Source organism: Panthera leo, chromosome A1 (genome assembly GCF_018350215.1).
Source record: "Panthera leo isolate Ple1 chromosome A1, P.leo_Ple1_pat1.1, whole genome shotgun sequence".
Taxonomy (NCBI): Eukaryota; Metazoa; Chordata; class Mammalia; order Carnivora; family Felidae; genus Panthera; species Panthera leo.
Window position 1 is genome coordinate 141,346,323 of NC_056679.1, and position 18,046 is coordinate 141,364,368.

Consider the following 18,046-nt stretch of genomic DNA (forward strand, 5'->3'; position numbering starts at 1 on the left):
CCCTTCACTGGTGTTTCTAATAAACCATTTGCATATTTAATTCCATTTTGTTATCTGCTTTGCAGGGAACTCAGGGATTAAGAGGGTCTAAATCACCTTGACTATTGATTTCTATTCTCTGAATAGAAGAAAGATAGTCTTATCTTAAGAATATTTTCTTAAAGATATAGCATACTGTTAGTGAATTATCAAACTCTACTGAGTTGACTTAGTTTCTTGTAAATGTACAGCTTCACCAGCTATCCTAAGGGCACATTTTGTTCTCCAGTCTGGCATTTCATGGGTCACCTGATTCTTTTCCAGTCATGATCACCATCCTACATAACCTTGTCTGTTTCCTGGAGGAGCAAGGAATGGTCAAATGAGCAACAGAAAAAACTATTCTTAAAATGTGTTATGAACTCAGTTTAGTTTAATGTGTCAAATGCTAGAGTATTACATGCAATTTTAGCACAGTCCATTATTTGGAAGACTCTTGCTGAGGCTTAGCCTTCTTTAGTGATCTCCCAATCAATATGACCCTTACTTCATGTTCAAAAAACACTAAAGAAGAAAAGAAAAGGCAGCTGTCTGTTAGGTTATACAGGATTTATTTGGTATCTTCAAAAACCAATCTGTGAAAATTTTCCACTCACTGATTTTAGCTGAGCCACCAAGAAAACAAGAAAATCCTTCTGCAAAATTCTCAATAAAATGATATTATCTAAAGACCTGAAGCGTGAAACCTGGATTACAACAGCTGACCAAAAAACCAGAATGTAAGGTCCATAAAAATTAAATAAAAAACATAAAATATAATATGTATTTTAAAACTGAAAAGGTATTTCTGTAATTTGACAATGCAAAAATAATATACCTCTGGAATAGTAAAGATAATTCTAAATTATCTAAACTACAAAATTGAGAATGAAAATGCTGTGCTCTTAATTCCATTTAAATAAATACTTATACAGTTAGTATATTTCTTGTATCTTTCTTACCAGTAGTGACCATTTAGTTTTTTTCTTTCAGTGCAGAATTCAGTTTTTTAAAGCAAAACACAGATTGAAAGTTCTATAGGTCTGTGACTGACAGAAAACCTTCCTAACTAGATGTAAATTTTGGCACAGTAATAACTTGAATATAAATAATTAATCGTGACTCATGTAGTAATATCTTCACTTTATTGCAAAAGCCAAAATGTAAGTTTTGCATCCATTTTTAGACATTTAGATTCACTGCGGTGGGCAGCAAACATGGCCACAAGTTATTCTCCCTTTGTCTAGCACCATTTACAATAGGACTTAGTTGCTTCTCCCCTCAAAAGGTAGAGTTTATTTATCCACATAGTGAATTTGGCCAGCTCCTGACTTGCTTTGGCAAACAATACAGCAGCAAACACCACAAAGACGTGAGAAGAGCTTACAACAGGGCTTTCCCTTTCGTTCTTATGAGAACTCCATGATCACTACGTGCACAAGCACTTGAGCAACCTTATGAAGAGTGATCCCAGTCAACCCAGCTGAGTCCATTGTCAATCACCCAGCCCAGCCCATTTACCTGTTGACCAGAGATACATAGGTTAGGTTTACTACCTAACCAAGATCAGCTGATCTTGGCAGAGATGGAAAACACCCACCCAGCTGAACCTAGCCCAATAATTGGTGAGCTAAGTAAACAGCAGGTTGTATTAAACCACTAAGTTTGGGGTGGTATTTAAAAGAGCAATATATAACTTGATACACTTATCTATAACTTTCTACTGTTAACAGAACATTTACTACATCATTAAACAACTTATTTATAAAGGAACATCACTGTGGGGAAAATGTAATCAGATATTAGCATTTTCACAATGATCATTATTCTAGGTGATGGCCTTTTCTGCAGATTCTTATTCTAACTATGTAATAAAAGCCAAGAGGACATTTCAGAGGACAGGTAGTAACGAACATGGAATCTTAACAGTTAATCTATATAAAAATTTAAAGATCACATCCTGAAAGTACACTGTATATTTTTATTTAATTTTCTTACACAACATGATCTGAGGATTCCTTAAGACCCAAATATTAGTGATTATAGTCTAAGAAAACTTTGGTTTGTGACCGTAATTCATTCCAGGAACATGCTTGTAATCCAAAGCACTTGTATATTAAAGCAAATTTCAAGAACCATTGGCTCACTTGTGATCATGCAATGTTTGGAGTCACACACTACTCATACTACAAGACACTGCTCGTTTATCAAGTTAAAATTTATTAGAAATGTTTGCTCATCTTGTGGAACATTTGCAGAACAAGTTACTCACAATCCAAGGTTTTACTATATTTGGGTTTTTTTAAAACCTACTTAGCAACTTACTATGGTAAAACATGTAAGGAACTTTAGCTGTCCAGGGGCAGAGTGGCTCAGTGGCTCAGTAGGTTAAGCATCTGACTCTTGGCTTCGGCTCAGGTCAGAATCTCATGGTTCTCGAGTTAAAGCCCGGAATCAGGCTCTGCACTGACAGTGCGGAGCCTGCTTGGGATTCTTTCTCTGTCCTTTCCCTGCTCTTGCTCTCTTTATCTCTCTCAAAATAAATAAGTAAACTTTAAAAAAAAAAAAAAATTTAGCGGTCCAAACATCCCATGTTTCCAGCGATGCTTAGCTTCAAAAATCTGACTGGCTGGCTGACTAAAAAATCAGAGTGTCTCTTAGAACATATGAGCAATGAATACTACCAAAGGGCTAAAGATTCTTATATTATGATTTACATGTTATGATTTGTCTGGGTCATATCACAACAAAACAGTGTTGGAAGGCTAGTAATATATATTAGGTCAATCTTTTCAAGCAAAAGTTGAGGAACATAGTGTTGTACAATAATGTGGCAGGATTTTGTCCCTCGTTTCTAGAAGGGAGCTGGGCTCCTCAGAACTCACCTGTGTTTATGCTAATGAGATGACTTAGGGTGGGATCCCTAGACAATTAAGGATAGGGGCTGGCCATGTGGGAAATATGAACCACGTAATTAAAGGTTTGGTGCTGTGAGCCCTGGGATATCAGCCTGACCCTCCAACCTGGGGCTGAAGTATGGGGAAAGGGCAGGGAGAGAAGGGCTGGAAATTGAGTTCAATCAGGTGGCAAATGACTCAATTATTCCTATGTAATGAACCCCAATAAAACTCTGGATAATAAAAACTCTGGATACTCAGAACTTAAGTGAGCTTCCTTGTTGGTAATACATACTGATGTGCTGAAAGGGTGACATGTCCTGAAGACAGAGAAGCTTTGGATCTGAGATCTTTCTAGACCTATGCATCCATGCATTCAGCTGGTCCTGACTGGCATTCTTTATCATAAAACTGCAATTTTAAGAACAGCACTTTCCTGAGTTCTGTTACTCATTCTAGTAAGCATCACACCTGAGCCGGTAGTGGAAATTTGTAGCCAGTGGGTCAGAAGTGTGAGTGGCCTGGGACCCCTAGAGATTACAACTGGCGACTGATGTGCAGAGAGTGCTGTGCAGGACTGTGTCCCTAACCTGTAAAATTTAATCTAACTCCAGGTAGTGTCATACTTGCACTGCACATGGGAAAAGCAATACCAAAGACATTAAAAAAAAAAAAAAAAAGGAGAAGACAAGGCTAATAGACATGAGAAGTGATAGTCAGAATTAGGAATAATCACAACAGCAGTCACCCATGGAGTCAAAAATGGAAAAAAAAAAAGTATCAAAGGTAAAAGAGAAGATTAGAGATGATAGCAGAAAAATTGATAGGAACAACAGATGGGGGTTCGGGAGTTAGGATGGCACAAAACATGCACACTTAATATTGTCTGTGGGGTCATATTCATTCATTTAACAACTATTAATCACCTGCTATATGTAAGGCACTGTCTCAGGTACTAAGGATACTGTGGTGAATAAGAAAAACATGCCTCCCATGAAGTTTAGATTCTAGTGAAGACAAATATTAAGTAGTTACACAACTACTTAGTTACCTCTAAGTTACTAATTAGTTACCTCTAATTATTATTATGCTACATGCTACAAAGGATAACCTTTAGTTGACTAAGGGCTTAATAAACAGATACATACATCAGAAATGAGCTAAATCTACAATCCTAAAACCTATATACCTCATCTCTATTTGCAGTTAAACACAGTATTATCTCAGTTGACAAGAAAGTAAATAATGAACATTTTAAAAGGATTTCCTCATTACCAAAAGATTCAGATTAAATATTTACTTTCTACTAAAAATAGCACATTCCTGGTAGGTACTTGATAGTTAAACATTTCCCATATGTGTTTCTCAAATTTAGGTTCACCTTAACAAAACTCGTTTAAAATTTGTTTACAAGCCAATTTTAAAGTCATACACTTCTTCTAAACTAACAAAAAATTTTCCTGAGCAATAAAAAACAAAAAAAAACTCAAATAAAAATAACCATCAAATCACCAAATATGACATGCTGACTTCTGGGCAAAACATGACTTCAGACGCATATTTCATTAAGATGCAGATGTCAATTTCGAGTAAATAGTTGAAATTTTTAGATCAGATGATCAGATTTGAAATTTTTAGAAAAGATGTATTAATTATGAAGCTGTTTTCAAATATACAATTCCCTAAAAGCTCTTTCCAAACAGTAGGCAACTGGACAACTAGAGCTTCTTACCTGTATTCATCTAACTGTACCAGAAACCGTACAATATCATGATGAGCTTTCAGTACAAGCAGTTCAGTGTAGGGATTCTGGGTTTGTTCTTCACCTATTGTCTGTAAGGGAGATTTCTTGTATTGGATAAAAAGAAAACAAAAACAAGAGAGAAAGAGAAATTAAATTATTTATGATAAATAACCATAGCGAAATAAAATACCCTACTACATGGTGTACATCTAAGAATATAAGACTTAAAAGCTATAAGATATCATGTTCTAATACTATATATGATTTCCCCTAATATCAACTAACTGCCAATTTAACATAAAATATTTCTCTTAACCACAAATTCACATCATGAATTTTTTCTTCTTTGTTAGAAGTGACATAAATATAATCCTTAAACTCAGATCTTCATTCTTCAGATTGTTATCTAAAAACAATCTAAAAGGGAAGAAAAAAATCTCACTCTTGCATTCATTTTAGTATTTTCAAGTCACAATATATTTACAAAAAGGGTGAATTTTATGTTAAGGAAATTGTATCTCAATAAACCTGACCTAAAAAAATCAGTGGGCCAATCTAACTCAGTATTTTAGAATGAGTGTTTCTCAATTAAAACTTGACAACAAAACTGCAGATCAAAAGGGTAAAATAGAGACTATAACAGTGCCTAGCTCATTATAGGTACTCAATATATGATTGTTGAATGAATAAAAGAAAGGATGAAATCCTTCGGAGTTGATAAATTCAATAAATTCCATTTTGGACAGTAAGTCTGATAAGGATAATTGCTAACAGAGAATTAGGTCACAGCCCATAAGCCAGACACTGTGCAAATCATATACGGCATATAATTCACTCAACAATTCTGTAAGGTAGGTCTTATTAACCTCATTTCTGTAGTCAAACCCAATACTATTTCATGATAAAACCTTTGTTCTTAACCTCTGAACCGCAATTTCTCAAACTTGCCACTACTGAGATTTTGGGCCAAATAATTTTTTGTGGTTGAGGACTATCCTGTGCACTGAAGAATATTCAGCAGTATCTATAGTTTCTACATACTAGATGCTAATAGAAATCTAACCTTCCTCATCCTGAAAATCAAAAAATGTCTCCAGACATAGCTAAATGTCCCCTAAGGGCAAAACATCCCACCAGAGAAATACTGTGAAACTAGAAGTCTGGATACAAAGTTCTCGCATAAATTAAGGAAAATCATTGGTTCCAACAATGCGCAAATTCACAACAGTTATACAAAACGTGGAACTAGCATGCCTAAGTGTTTTCCCAAAAAAATCATCCCCAAAGCAGTGGGTGCTATCTATTTATCCCATCTCACTTCTGGCAGTGGTTCTGACTAGAAAAACAAAACTGAGAAATCTGAAAACTGTATACCACTTGCCCTAAATGAAAATTTATCAGGAATGGCAGAATCAGTTAATCTAATTATATGATTCATCAAATAATTGGGTTAATTCTGAATTATCATGTCACATAGATGATAATTTCCTACAACTTTTCCATAATCCTTGGGATTTCAGCCTATCTGAAATGAGTTTAATTTGAAATAAATGCTTTTAATAGGCAGTAAGCCTCAACTGCAAAAATATGAGGAAGTTAAAGTGAGAAGGTTGCTGACTCACAACAACCCAAATTTTTCATTTTTAACAACCTAAACAACTACTTCCTATGAGAAATAAAGGGAATTCAACACAAATTCTAATTCTCGGATGGCAAAGAAAATCTTTCAAGGTTCCAAAATTATTGTATTCAGTCTTTCAAATGTAAATTTCATTATAGTCAACTCAATTATTCAGGCCCATGAAGAAAGCCAGACTATGGAACCAAAAAACAGCAGTTAATTACAAAATCACTTTTTTGACTTTGAAGCATATTAATTTCTTAAAATACTTCTATCCTTTTTTGCTCTTGGGTAAATCAAATATTCTATTTCCTGAGCAAGCATCAGTTGGTGGGAAATGACACCAACTCTAATAAACCTTAAGTAGAAAGTTGCAGTCACCACTTGTTTCTCGTAAGCCAGATACTTCTATAATTGAAATGAAGCTAGTTTAAGCACGGAGAAGGCTAGCTGAATGTCCTTGAGCCTGCTGTTGAATCACATCAGCTTCAGTTACCTCCTTTTGAAACAGGGATATTTAATTCTCAGGATCTTAGGGGGATCAACAGTTCAGACTAGCCACAGGAAGGGCGTCCCCCGCACGCCCGCGCGCCAACCCCGCCCTTGCCGGCCTCCGAACCCGCAGGCCCCGCCTCCGCCCGGGTCTCCCGCGTCTGGATGAGGCACTGGACTCTAACAAAAGCCACTGGTCAGGCATGCTCGGCCTCTGTGGCGGCAGGCAGAGTCGCCAGGGGGTTTACCTCGGCCAGTCCCTGAGGTTCTCGGCCTCCCCCGATCAGCCATCGCAACATCCGGGCAGCGGCAGCTTCTCGCTGGGCCCAGGACCCAGTCAGCCTGAACTCTGTGCGGGGCTCAGCCTTCTATCTCCTGGGCAGCAGCGCAATGGAGACACTAATACTTGCCGCCCCAGACTTGGCCTGGCAACGAAGAAGTACAAGGCGAAGCCCAAAGAAGAGGGAATATTTGTGTCCCCAAAGCGCTGCCCTACTCAGACAGAGAGGCTTGGTTTGAGGCAGCCAAAAGCTAGAATGGCGGCGGGGATTCAGAGGCACGCGTAGCACCCAGTGAGCACGCGCGGAGGCCTCGCCAGGTTAGCGCTCGGAGTTTAGGTAGCTTCAGCGGCCCCTGGTGGACATACGTAACACAGCACTTGGAGCCCGGAGAGCAACCAGTACCAACAGCCTCCTCCTTCTTGGTTGGCTTTTGACCTTCACTTGGCTGGGGGGCTAGAAAACTAACCTCTCCAACCCCCTGGTTTCCTAAAGAACTGGCTAGAGAAGGTGTACTTCAGTAGATTCTGCATCTGGACAAATCCAGTGGCACGTGTGTACACCAGAATAAATCTGACCAACATTTATTGTGTGCTGTAGTAGAGGTGCTAAGTAAGGCTTTACATAAATTCTCATGGTAAGGCTATAATGCCTATTTCATTACAAAAAAAAAAAAAAAAAAAAAAAGCCCGAAGCTCTGAAAAATCAGTAGTTTATCTAAGTGACTACACTGAAAATGGAATACAATCTCCATGCTGCTCCAAAACTACTGCTCTTGACTTTCTAACCCAGAATCTCCCTAAATAATAGAAGGCACTTTAAATCGTCTGTTGTGACTACTAGATTTTCTTAGGCATTCAAAGGGTTGTGGTCCTCTACTCTGGCTGCCTATCAAAATTATGAGGTAGCTTTTGAAAAACACACATTTCCAGCTTCCACCTCAGACTTACTAAAACAATCTCCATGGTTAGAACATAGGAATTAGGGTTTGGGGAAAGTTCTTCAGGTGATGAGTAGCAAGGTTTGAGGATCACTGGTCTAGGGACTACTAATACTTATGTCTGTAAAAGTTCATGCATATATTTGCATATGTGATGATTAGGTTCAAATGAGGGTCCTAGCAGTAAATTCTTATAGAGAACCTACCACAATTGTCCCAACCACTGCATTAATTCAAAAACATGTACTGGGTACAGATGCACCAAGATCCCAAAAGCAGTAAAATTGCTGCTCTCTAGGATCAAAGCAAAATGTACTGGACACCACTAATAGAGGGCCATACCCTCTACATGAAGGTATGTTGGCTATAGGCAGCTGATCAATGTAACTACCAGTCCCTGGAGAACTGGAATCTTCTGTGATTCATCTTTGTATTCATTGTGAATGCACTTGACAAAGGAACACTCAAAAAGGTCAGGAAAAGGTTGCCCTCAGTGTGCTAGCCCAAAATTGTAGTCTGTATGCAAATAAAGATAGACTGAATAGAGACTGACTAGCCCCTAGTAAAGGGGGACTCATCTTAAGTGAAACAAAACCCAGAAACACCAGGATTTGGGTCCTGGAAGGTCAATCTTCAAATCAGGCAACATGGTTGCCCACGTAGACTAAATTTTATCCTTCTGAGTTTCCATATTCTTGGTGGGGAAGGGGTTCCCACTGCCTCGTTAGTCTGATCTCAGAACACTTTTCTGGTCTCTAAAGCACTGGTCCATGGATGAAGATTTTCTCCCTTGGTTCCTTTTAGGGCAGCTGAGAAAGAAATTTATAAAAGATTCTATGAGAGTGACCTCGGAGAAACTGGAGGAGTAGGAAGCACCAGGAATCCCCTCTCTCTACCTAGACAACAAGTGTACTGGCAGACTTAATATAAACTATTTTGAAGCTCTAAATTATATTTAAAAGTTTGCAGCTTTCAGGGGAAATCTTGGCTAGCACAGAACCTGGCCATCATTGTTTCAATCCCTATTGACTATAGCTGCTTACAGGGCATTTAAAGGAATAACACATCTTTACGTTTCTTCCCTGCCCTTTTCCTTATTTTGGGCCTTATATTAATTTAAAGATTAAGTCATTCAAAAGCAACCACATACATAGAGAAATTTAGAAACCCACATGTGCACAGGGAAAGACACTGGCTTAAAAAAAGACATGAGGAGACCTTGAGCTTTCAACTCAAGCTAATCCCCAACACAGAGACACCTTTCAACACTCAAAAAACAAAAACAAAAACAATCAAAAAACATCAAATTCTGGGGAAGGAGGGAAATCTGATTTCCAAAGTTGACACATTAAAAGATTCAAATGTCCAGTGTTTTCAAAAAACAAAAAACCAAAGGCATACAAAGAATCAAAAAGTATGGCTCATTCAAAGGAGCAAAATTAATCGACAGAACTGACCCTGAAAAGCCTAGACACTGAGATTACTAGACAAAGACTTTTTTAAAACTGTCTTTTTATTTTTATGTTTATTTATTTATTTTGAGGAAGAGACTGAGAGAAGAGAGTGGAGAAGTGGCAGAGAGAAAGAGGAAGAGAGAGAATCCCAAGCAGGCTCTACACTATCAGCACAGAACCTGATGCAGGACTCAATCTCACAAACTGTGAGGTCATGACCTAAATTGAAAATAAGAGTTGGATGCTTAAGTGACTGAGCCACCCAGGAGCTCCTAAAATTGTCTTTTTAAAGACGCTCAAAGGGGGTGCCTGGGTGGCTCAGTCGGTTAAGCGTCTGACTTCGGCTCAGGTCATGATCTCGCGGTCCGTGAGTTCGAGCCCCACGTCGGGCTCTGGGCTGATGGCTCAGAGCCTGGAGCCTCCTTCCAATTCTGTGTCTCCCTCTCTCTCTGCCCCTCCCCCATTCATGCTCTCTCTCTGTCTCAAAAATAAATAAACGTTAAAAAAAAAATTTTAAAAGAAAAAAAAATAAAGACGCTCAAAGAAGTACAGGAAGACAGGGACAAAGGAAAACAATGCATAAACAAGATCAGAATATCAATAAAGAGAAATACATTATAAAAAGGAGCCAAAGGGGCACCTGGGAAGGTTCATTCCATTTTCTCCAATCTCTCATGTCACAGACTCCAAGATATCCCATAACAATGGTGGCGGCAACAGTGACTACCAAGAGGAGATCACAGGAGCCAAAACCCTGAAGGAAAAGAAACTTCTTCATTTGATGAAGTTAAGGCAGCAAGATGGTGGGTCCAAAGCTTTTTATTGCTCTTTTCCCCTCTGTCTGTTCACCAGACAGAGGTGGAACAATGATGGAAGTAGGTGGTTTCTGACCAGAGATCCAAAGAACCTGGAAGTACTAGAGAGATAGCAGAAAGGGAAAACTCCATAAAATATTGAATTAAACTCCAGGGCTCACTTCTCTCACCTGAATATGCATCGATCTTATTCTAATTAGCATACGAAAGACACTGAGAACTAAGCTAACAATTTCACTCAATCCAAGACTAATTACTAGGTGGTACACACATAGGACAAATTCAACTAACACTGCAAAAGCTTAAACTGAGCCAATATTGGAATCACAGTCACAGGTTGGAACTTGTATCTAAATCTAGCCAGGTAAACTACTAAAAAAAAATCCCAACATTCTCTTTAGGAGTTAAATAAAACCATTTTTTAGTGTCATATTTCAAAGGCCCAGAAATACAATCCAAAATTACTTGGCATATGAAGAAATACAAAAATCTCAACTCACATGGGAAAACACAATCAACAGCTGTCAATGACACGATGACACAGATGCCGAAATTATCTGACAAAGACTTTAAAGAGCTACTATAAAACTTTAAATGGCAATTGTGAACATTCTTGAAACAAATGTTAAAATTCGAAACATCAACAAAGAAATACAATATATAAAATAGAAGAACCACAGAAATTAAGAATGGAAAATACAATGATCAAAATCAAAAACTCACTGTATAGACTCAATAGCAGAATACAGATGTTAGAGTAAAGAATCATGAACTTGAACAGAGAAAACCAATGAAACTAAAATCTGGGTTTTTTTTTTAAGATCAATAAAATTGATAAACCTCAAGCAAGACTGACAAGAAAGGAGAAAGAAAGAAACTAATTAGCATTAAAGGGAATGAAAAAGAGGATATTACTACAGACCCTACTGACATAAAAAGATAATAAGAGAATATTATAAATAGCTCTATACACAGATTTCACAACTTAAAAGAACCAATTTCTCAAATAACAAAAACTACTAAAACTCATTCAAGCTCAAAGAGATAACTTAAGTAGTTCTATAACCATTAACAAAATTGAATTCATAGTTTAAAATGTTCTGAAAAAGAAACTTCAAGGCCCAGATGGCAAATATTAATGAAAATCTCAAGAGTATTTCTTGTAGAAAGACAAGCTGCTTCTAAAACTTTACAAGGAAGAAAAGGGAACTGGAACACACTGTGAGACATTTTGTTATGAATGGAGGATCCTCAAAATTGTACAATTTAAAATCTTATGGTAATTGATCTCAAAGAACTTACAGTAGATTTTTAGGTTACCCTTGAGGAGATTCTTGTATTTTAAGAAGAAACAGCTGAAGAGTAACAAATGCTCACACAAATTAGTATTGAGTAAGTTTAAGGAGTAAGTTCTAAGAAAATCTGGTTAAAAAATAATCATCAGAGTTCTGGAGATTGATGACACAACAATGTGAATGTACTTAACACTAGTGAACTCTGCATTTCAAAACAGTTAAGATGATAAATTTTATATTATGTTTATTTTACACAATTTAAAATAAAAAGTGACATCATCAACATTAAGGAATAAGTTTTCTACCATCTTCCCCCCAACTAGCACTGATTTAGATAATCACCCATGGAGGTGAGTACCTCTGTGAAACTCTGGGAGTCCAGCAGAAAAGTTTCAGCATACCACCAGAGGAAAAAAAAAAATCCAAGATTAGACACATTCAAGAGGGTAAAAGGAACAGTTTTACTTTACCCACATCATCCTGCCCCCAAGATGGCATATCTCAGTGACAAAAAAAATCTTGTTGGCCTATGATTTCACCAATGGAGAAAACTGAAAGCACATCAGTGAGTTCCAATTTTCCCTAACTGTGCAAGACACTGTCAAAGGGAACCACTTCTTTCTTGTCCCATTTAGAATACCGAAGTCTGCTGCACAGCTGCGGGCTAGGGAGTGGCTGGGAGAAGAGCAGCCAATGCTCTCAGAGAGCATGAAACACATGGGGATCCTATGAAGAATCTACACATTACTGGAATCCCAGAGAAGATAGTGGGAAAAGAGCAAAACGCTTGTTTCAAGAAATAATGGCTGAGAAATTCCCAAATCTGGGGTGAGATCTGGATAACCATATTCATGAAGCTAAAAGGTCTTCAATTAATTTCAACCCAAAAATATCTTCCCCAAGGCACAAAGTGATAAAACTCTGAAACCAAAAACAAAGAAAATCTAAAACCAACAAGAGAAAAAAATAGTTCATGTATAAGGACATCCTCATAAGGCTATCAAATTTCTCAGCAAAAATCTTATAAGACTAGGAGAGAATGGGATATTATGTTCAAAGTCCCGTAAGGAAAAAAAAAAAAACTGCCAACCAAGAGTACTTTATCTGGCAAAGCTGTCCTTAAAAAATGAAGAAGGGACAAATACCTTTCCAGACAAACAAAAGATGAAGAAGTTTAACACCACTAGACTTGCCTTACCCAAAAATGCTGAGAGAAGTTCTTCAAGCTGAAATAAAACAAGAAATTAGCTTCCCCAATTTCAGTAATTAGTAACAGAGAACCATAAAGCAAAAAACACAGTGGTAATGGTAAGTATATAGTCAAATTCAGAATACTACTGTAAAATGGTAGTGTGTTAATCAACTCTAGTAAAAGGTTAAAGGGCTAAAGTATTAAAATTAACTATAGGGGCGCCTGGGTGGCTCAGTCGGTTAAGCGGCCGACTTCAGCTCAGGTCATGATCTCATGGTCCATGAGTTCGAGCCCCGCGTCGGGCTCTGGAGCCTGTTTCAGATTCTGTGTGTGTCTCTCTCTCTGACCCTCTCCCGTTCATGCTTTGTCTCTCTCTGTCTCAAAAATAAATAAACGTTAAAAAAAAAAAATTTAAAATTAACTATAGTGGGCACCTGGGTTTGTCAGTCAGTTAAGTGCCTAACTTGGCTCAGGTCATGATCTCATGGTTCATGAGTTCAAGCCTGCATCAGGCTCTCTACAGTTAGCACAAAGCCCGCTTTGGATTCTTTGTCCCCCTCACTCTGCCGCTCCCCAGCTTGTTCTCTCTCTTTCTCTCTCAAAATAAATAAATAAAGACGTTAAAAAAATAAAATTACAATTAACTATAGTTAAAATAATTTATTAATGACTGCACAATACAAAAAGATGTGAACTGTGATATCAAAAACAAAATGTGGAGGAATTAAAGGGGAGAGTTTTATATGCAAATAAAGTTAATTCTTATCAGTTTAAAACAAACTATTATATCTACATGATGTTTTGTGTGAGCCTCATAATAACCAGAAAGCAAAAAAAGAGGAGAGAGACAAAAGATAAATAGAAGAAAAATCAAATCGTAACACTACAGGAAATCATCAATCTACAAAGAAAGGAACAGGGGGAGTTACAAAACAACCAGAAAAACAATTAATAAAATGGCATTAGTAAATCCTTACCTATCAATAATTTCTTTAAATGTAAATGAACTAAATTCTCCAATCAAAAGGCAGAGACTAGCTGAAGACCTAAGTATATCCTACCTACAAAAGACGGACTTTACTTTTTTTGTTGTTTATTTATTTTTTGAGAGAGAGAGAGACCGAGCACAAGATGGGGAGGGGCAGAGAGAGAGGGAGAGAGAGAATCCCAAACAGGCTCCACTCTGTCAGCACAGAGTCTGATACAGGGCTCAAACTCACAAACCATAAGATCATGACCTGAGCTAAAAGCAAGAGTCAGCCACTTAATGGACTGAGCCACTGAAGCACCCCAAAAGACTGACTTTAGCTTTAAGGACACACAAAAACTCAAAGTGACAGGATGAAAAAAAAAGTTTCATTCAAGTGTAAACCAAAAGAGAGCAGGAGTAGCATACTTATAATAAAATGGACTTTAACACAAAACTTCGTCAACAAAAAAGGCCATTATATGATGATAAAGGGGTCAACTTCTCAAGAGGATATAAGAATTGTAAATATATATGCACCCAACATAGAAGCACCTAAAAAAATTAAGCAATACTAAAAGATTTGAAGGGAGAAATAGACAATACATACAATAACAGGGACTTCAATAACCCACTTTCAACAACAGATCATCTAGATAGCAAATTAATAAGAAAACACTGCAACTGAACTAAACTTTAAACCAAATGGACCTAACAGACTTATATAGAACATTCCATCTAACAGCAGCTGAATACACATTCTTTTCAAATGTACATAAAACATTCTCCAGGTTAGATTACATGTTAGGTCACAAAATAAATCTTAACAGATTTAGGAAGATTGAAATAGCAAATTTATGATTGCTGAAATCATACCAAGTATCTTTTCCAACCACACTGGTATTAACTAGAAACAAAAACAAGAGGAAAACTAGAAATTTCACAAATATGTGAAAATTAAACCACACACTCCTGAACACCCAATGAGTCAAAGAAGAAATGAAAAGTGAAATCAAAATATCTTGAAACAAACAAAAAAGGAAGCAACATAACAAAAATTATGGGATACACCAAAAGTAGTTCTAATAGAAAACTTCATAGTGATCAACACCTATATTTTAGAAAGGAAAGAAAAATCTCAAACAAACAACATTACAACTCAAGGAACTAAGACCAATGTTAATAGGAAGAAAGAAGTCACAAATATCAGAGCACAGATTAAAAAGATAGCGACCAGAAAAACAACAGAAAAGATCCATGAAACTAAGAATTGGTTTTTTAAAAAGGTAAACAAATTGACAAACTTTTAGCTAAACTAAAAAAAAAAAGACTCAAAATCAGAAGCGAAAGAGGAGATAATATAACTGATACCACATTAATACAAAGGATTACTATAAGAAACTACTATAAATAATTATATGCCAACAAACTGGATAGTCTAGAAGAAATGGATAAATTCCTAGAAACATACAACCTACCAAGACTAAATAATAGAAAATCTCAACAACGGTCCAATAATAAGGGAAATAGAATCAGTAATCAAAAAACTTGCCAACAACAACAAAAAAGCCAAAGATCAGATGATTTTACTTGTGAAGTCTACCAAATATATAAAAAGAATTAATGTCAATCCTTCTCAAACACTTCCAAAAAATTAAAGAGGAAACATTCCCAAACTCATTTTACAGGGCTAGCAATATCCTGATACCAAAGCCAGATAAAGTGACTACCAGAAAATAAAACTAAAAGCCAGCACTCCTGATGAACAGAGATGCAAAAATTCTCAACAAAATATTAGCAAACCAAATTGAACAGCACATTAAAACATCATATACCATGAGCAAGTGGTATTTATTCCTGGGATGCAAGGGTGGGTTGACATATGAAAATCAATAAATGTAATATTTATCAATAGAATGAAAGATAAAAATCATATAATCATCTCAACAGATAGAGAAAAGCATTTGACAAAATTCAATATCCTTTTTTCATAAAAACTCATGACAAATGGGGTAAGAAGGAATGTACCTCAACATAATAAAAGCCATACATGATAAGCCCACAAATAACATCATACTCAATGGTGAAAAGTTGAGAGCTTTTCCTCTAAGATCAGGAACAAAATAAAGGTGCTTACTCTTGTCACTTCTATTCAACACAATACTGGAAATCCTAACCAGAACAATTAGGCAAGAAATTAAAGGCATTCAAATCAGGGGGAAAAAAAAGTAAAATTGTCTTTGTTTAGAGATGATATGATCTTATATACAGAAAATTCTTAGGACTCCACCAAAAACTAATAGAACTAATTAGTTAGAATTTTAAAAATTCAGTAAACTTACATAATCCAAAATCATTGTTGAAAAAATAAGTTGCATCTCTATAACAACAGTAACAACAAACTATCAGAAAAAATCCCACTTGCAATAGAATCAATAACAATAAAATATCTAGGAATAAATTTAAGTAGGTGAAAGATCTATAAGACATCAAGAACTATAAGACAGTGATGAAAAAAATAGAAGACACAAATAGAAAGATACCCCATGTTCATGATCAGAAGAGCTGATATTGTTATGTCTATACTACTTAAAACCATCTATGAATCCCTATCAAATGCAATCCCTATCAAAATTCCAATGGCATTTTTCACAGAAATAGAACAAACCATTCTGAAATTCATATGGAATCACAAAAGACCCCAAATAGTCAAAGCAATATGGGGAAAGAAAAACAGAGCTGGAGGCATCACACTTCGTGATTTCAAACTACATTAGAAAGTTCGAGTAATCAAAACAGAATGGTACTAGCATAAAAATAGACACATAGACCAATGTACCAAAATTGAAAGCCCAGAAGTAAACCTTCACATATAAAGGTAACTTTAGTATTTGACAAGAGAGCCAAAAATACTCAACAGAGAAAGAAAAGTCTCTTCAACAACTGGTGCTTGAAAAACTGGTAAGTACATACAGAAGAATGAAACTGGACTCCTATCTGAAACCACTCACAAAAATTAACTTGAAATGAATTAAAGTCTTAAACGTAAGACCTGAAATCATCAAACTACTAAAAGAAAATAAGGGAAAAGCTCCTTGACATTAGTTTTGGCAATAATTTTTTTGGACATGACACCAAAAATATAAGCAATAAAAAACAAAATAAACAAGTGGGACCACATCAAACTAAAAAAGCACAGCAAAATAAACAATAAAAAAAACGAGAGGGCAATGTTTGTAATGGAGTAAAATACGTGCAAACCATCTATCTGATAAGGGGTAAATATTCAAATTATACAAGAAACTCATACAACTCAACTGCGTAAAAACAAATAATTTAATTTAAAAATGGTCAGAGGACCTGAACAGACATTTTTCTAAAGAGGACATACAATTTGACAATAAATTATATTTTTAAAAAATAAATAAATAAAAAGGACATACAAGTGGCCCACAGGTACATGAAATGATCCTCAACATCACTGATTAGCAGGGAAATGCGAAATCAAAACCACAATGAGAAGTCACTTCACACCTGTTAAAATGGTTATTATCAAAAAGCCAAGAAATAACAGGTATTGGTGAGGATGTGGAAAAAAGGAAACACTGTATACTGTTGGTGGGGATACAAATTGGTGCAACTACTATGGAAATGTCATGAAAATTCCTCAAAAAATTAAAAAGAACTATCACATGATCCAGCAATCCCTCCTCAGGGTATATATCCAAAGGAAATTAAATAATTATCTTAAAGGATATCCTCACTCCTATGTTCGCTGCAGCATTATTCACAATAGCCAAAACAAAGAAACAAACAACCTAAGTGTCCATTAAAATATGACTAAACAAAGAAATGGGACACACACACACACACACACACACACACACACACACACGACTATCATTCAGCCATGAGAAAGGAGGAAATCCCTCCATTTGTGATAACATGGAAGAACCCTGAGGGTATTATGTTAAGTGAAATGAGTCAGACAGAGACAAATATATGATCTCATGTATATGTGGAATTTTTAAAAGCTGAATTCATAAAAACTAGAGTAGAATAGTGGTTGCCAGACACTTGGGGGAAACAGGGAGATGTTGGTCAAAGGGTACAAACTTCCAGTTATAAGACAAGTAAGTTCTGGGGATCTATGTAGAGCATGGTGACCATAGTTAACAACAGTGTATTATATACCTGAAAGTCGCTAAGACAGTAGATTTTAAATGTTCTTTCCACCAAAAAAAAAAAAAAAAAAAGATAATTATGTCAGGTGATAACTAACCTTACTAACCATTTTGTAATATATACGTGTATCAAATCATCACATTGTATA

The 18,046-nt window shown here is 36.3% G+C and overlaps 1 protein-coding gene across 9 annotated transcripts in view; it reads right to left on the reverse strand.

The window, feature by feature from the left end:
- The window catches only part of WDR41 (WD repeat domain 41), a 209,020-nt gene that overhangs the window by 49,132 nt on the left and 141,842 nt on the right, over nt 1-18,046 (reverse strand). For 8 of the 9 annotated variants that reach the window (XM_042941724.1, XM_042941744.1, XM_042941753.1 and 5 more), the window contains one exon: nt 4,648-4,763. In XM_042941724.1, the coding sequence (XP_042797658.1) occupies nt 4,648-4,763 (116 nt within the window). Of the gene's footprint in view, nt 1-4,647; nt 4,764-7,020; nt 7,442-18,046 lie in introns of those variants that run through there. The other variant, XM_042941761.1, reaches the window with a different exon arrangement.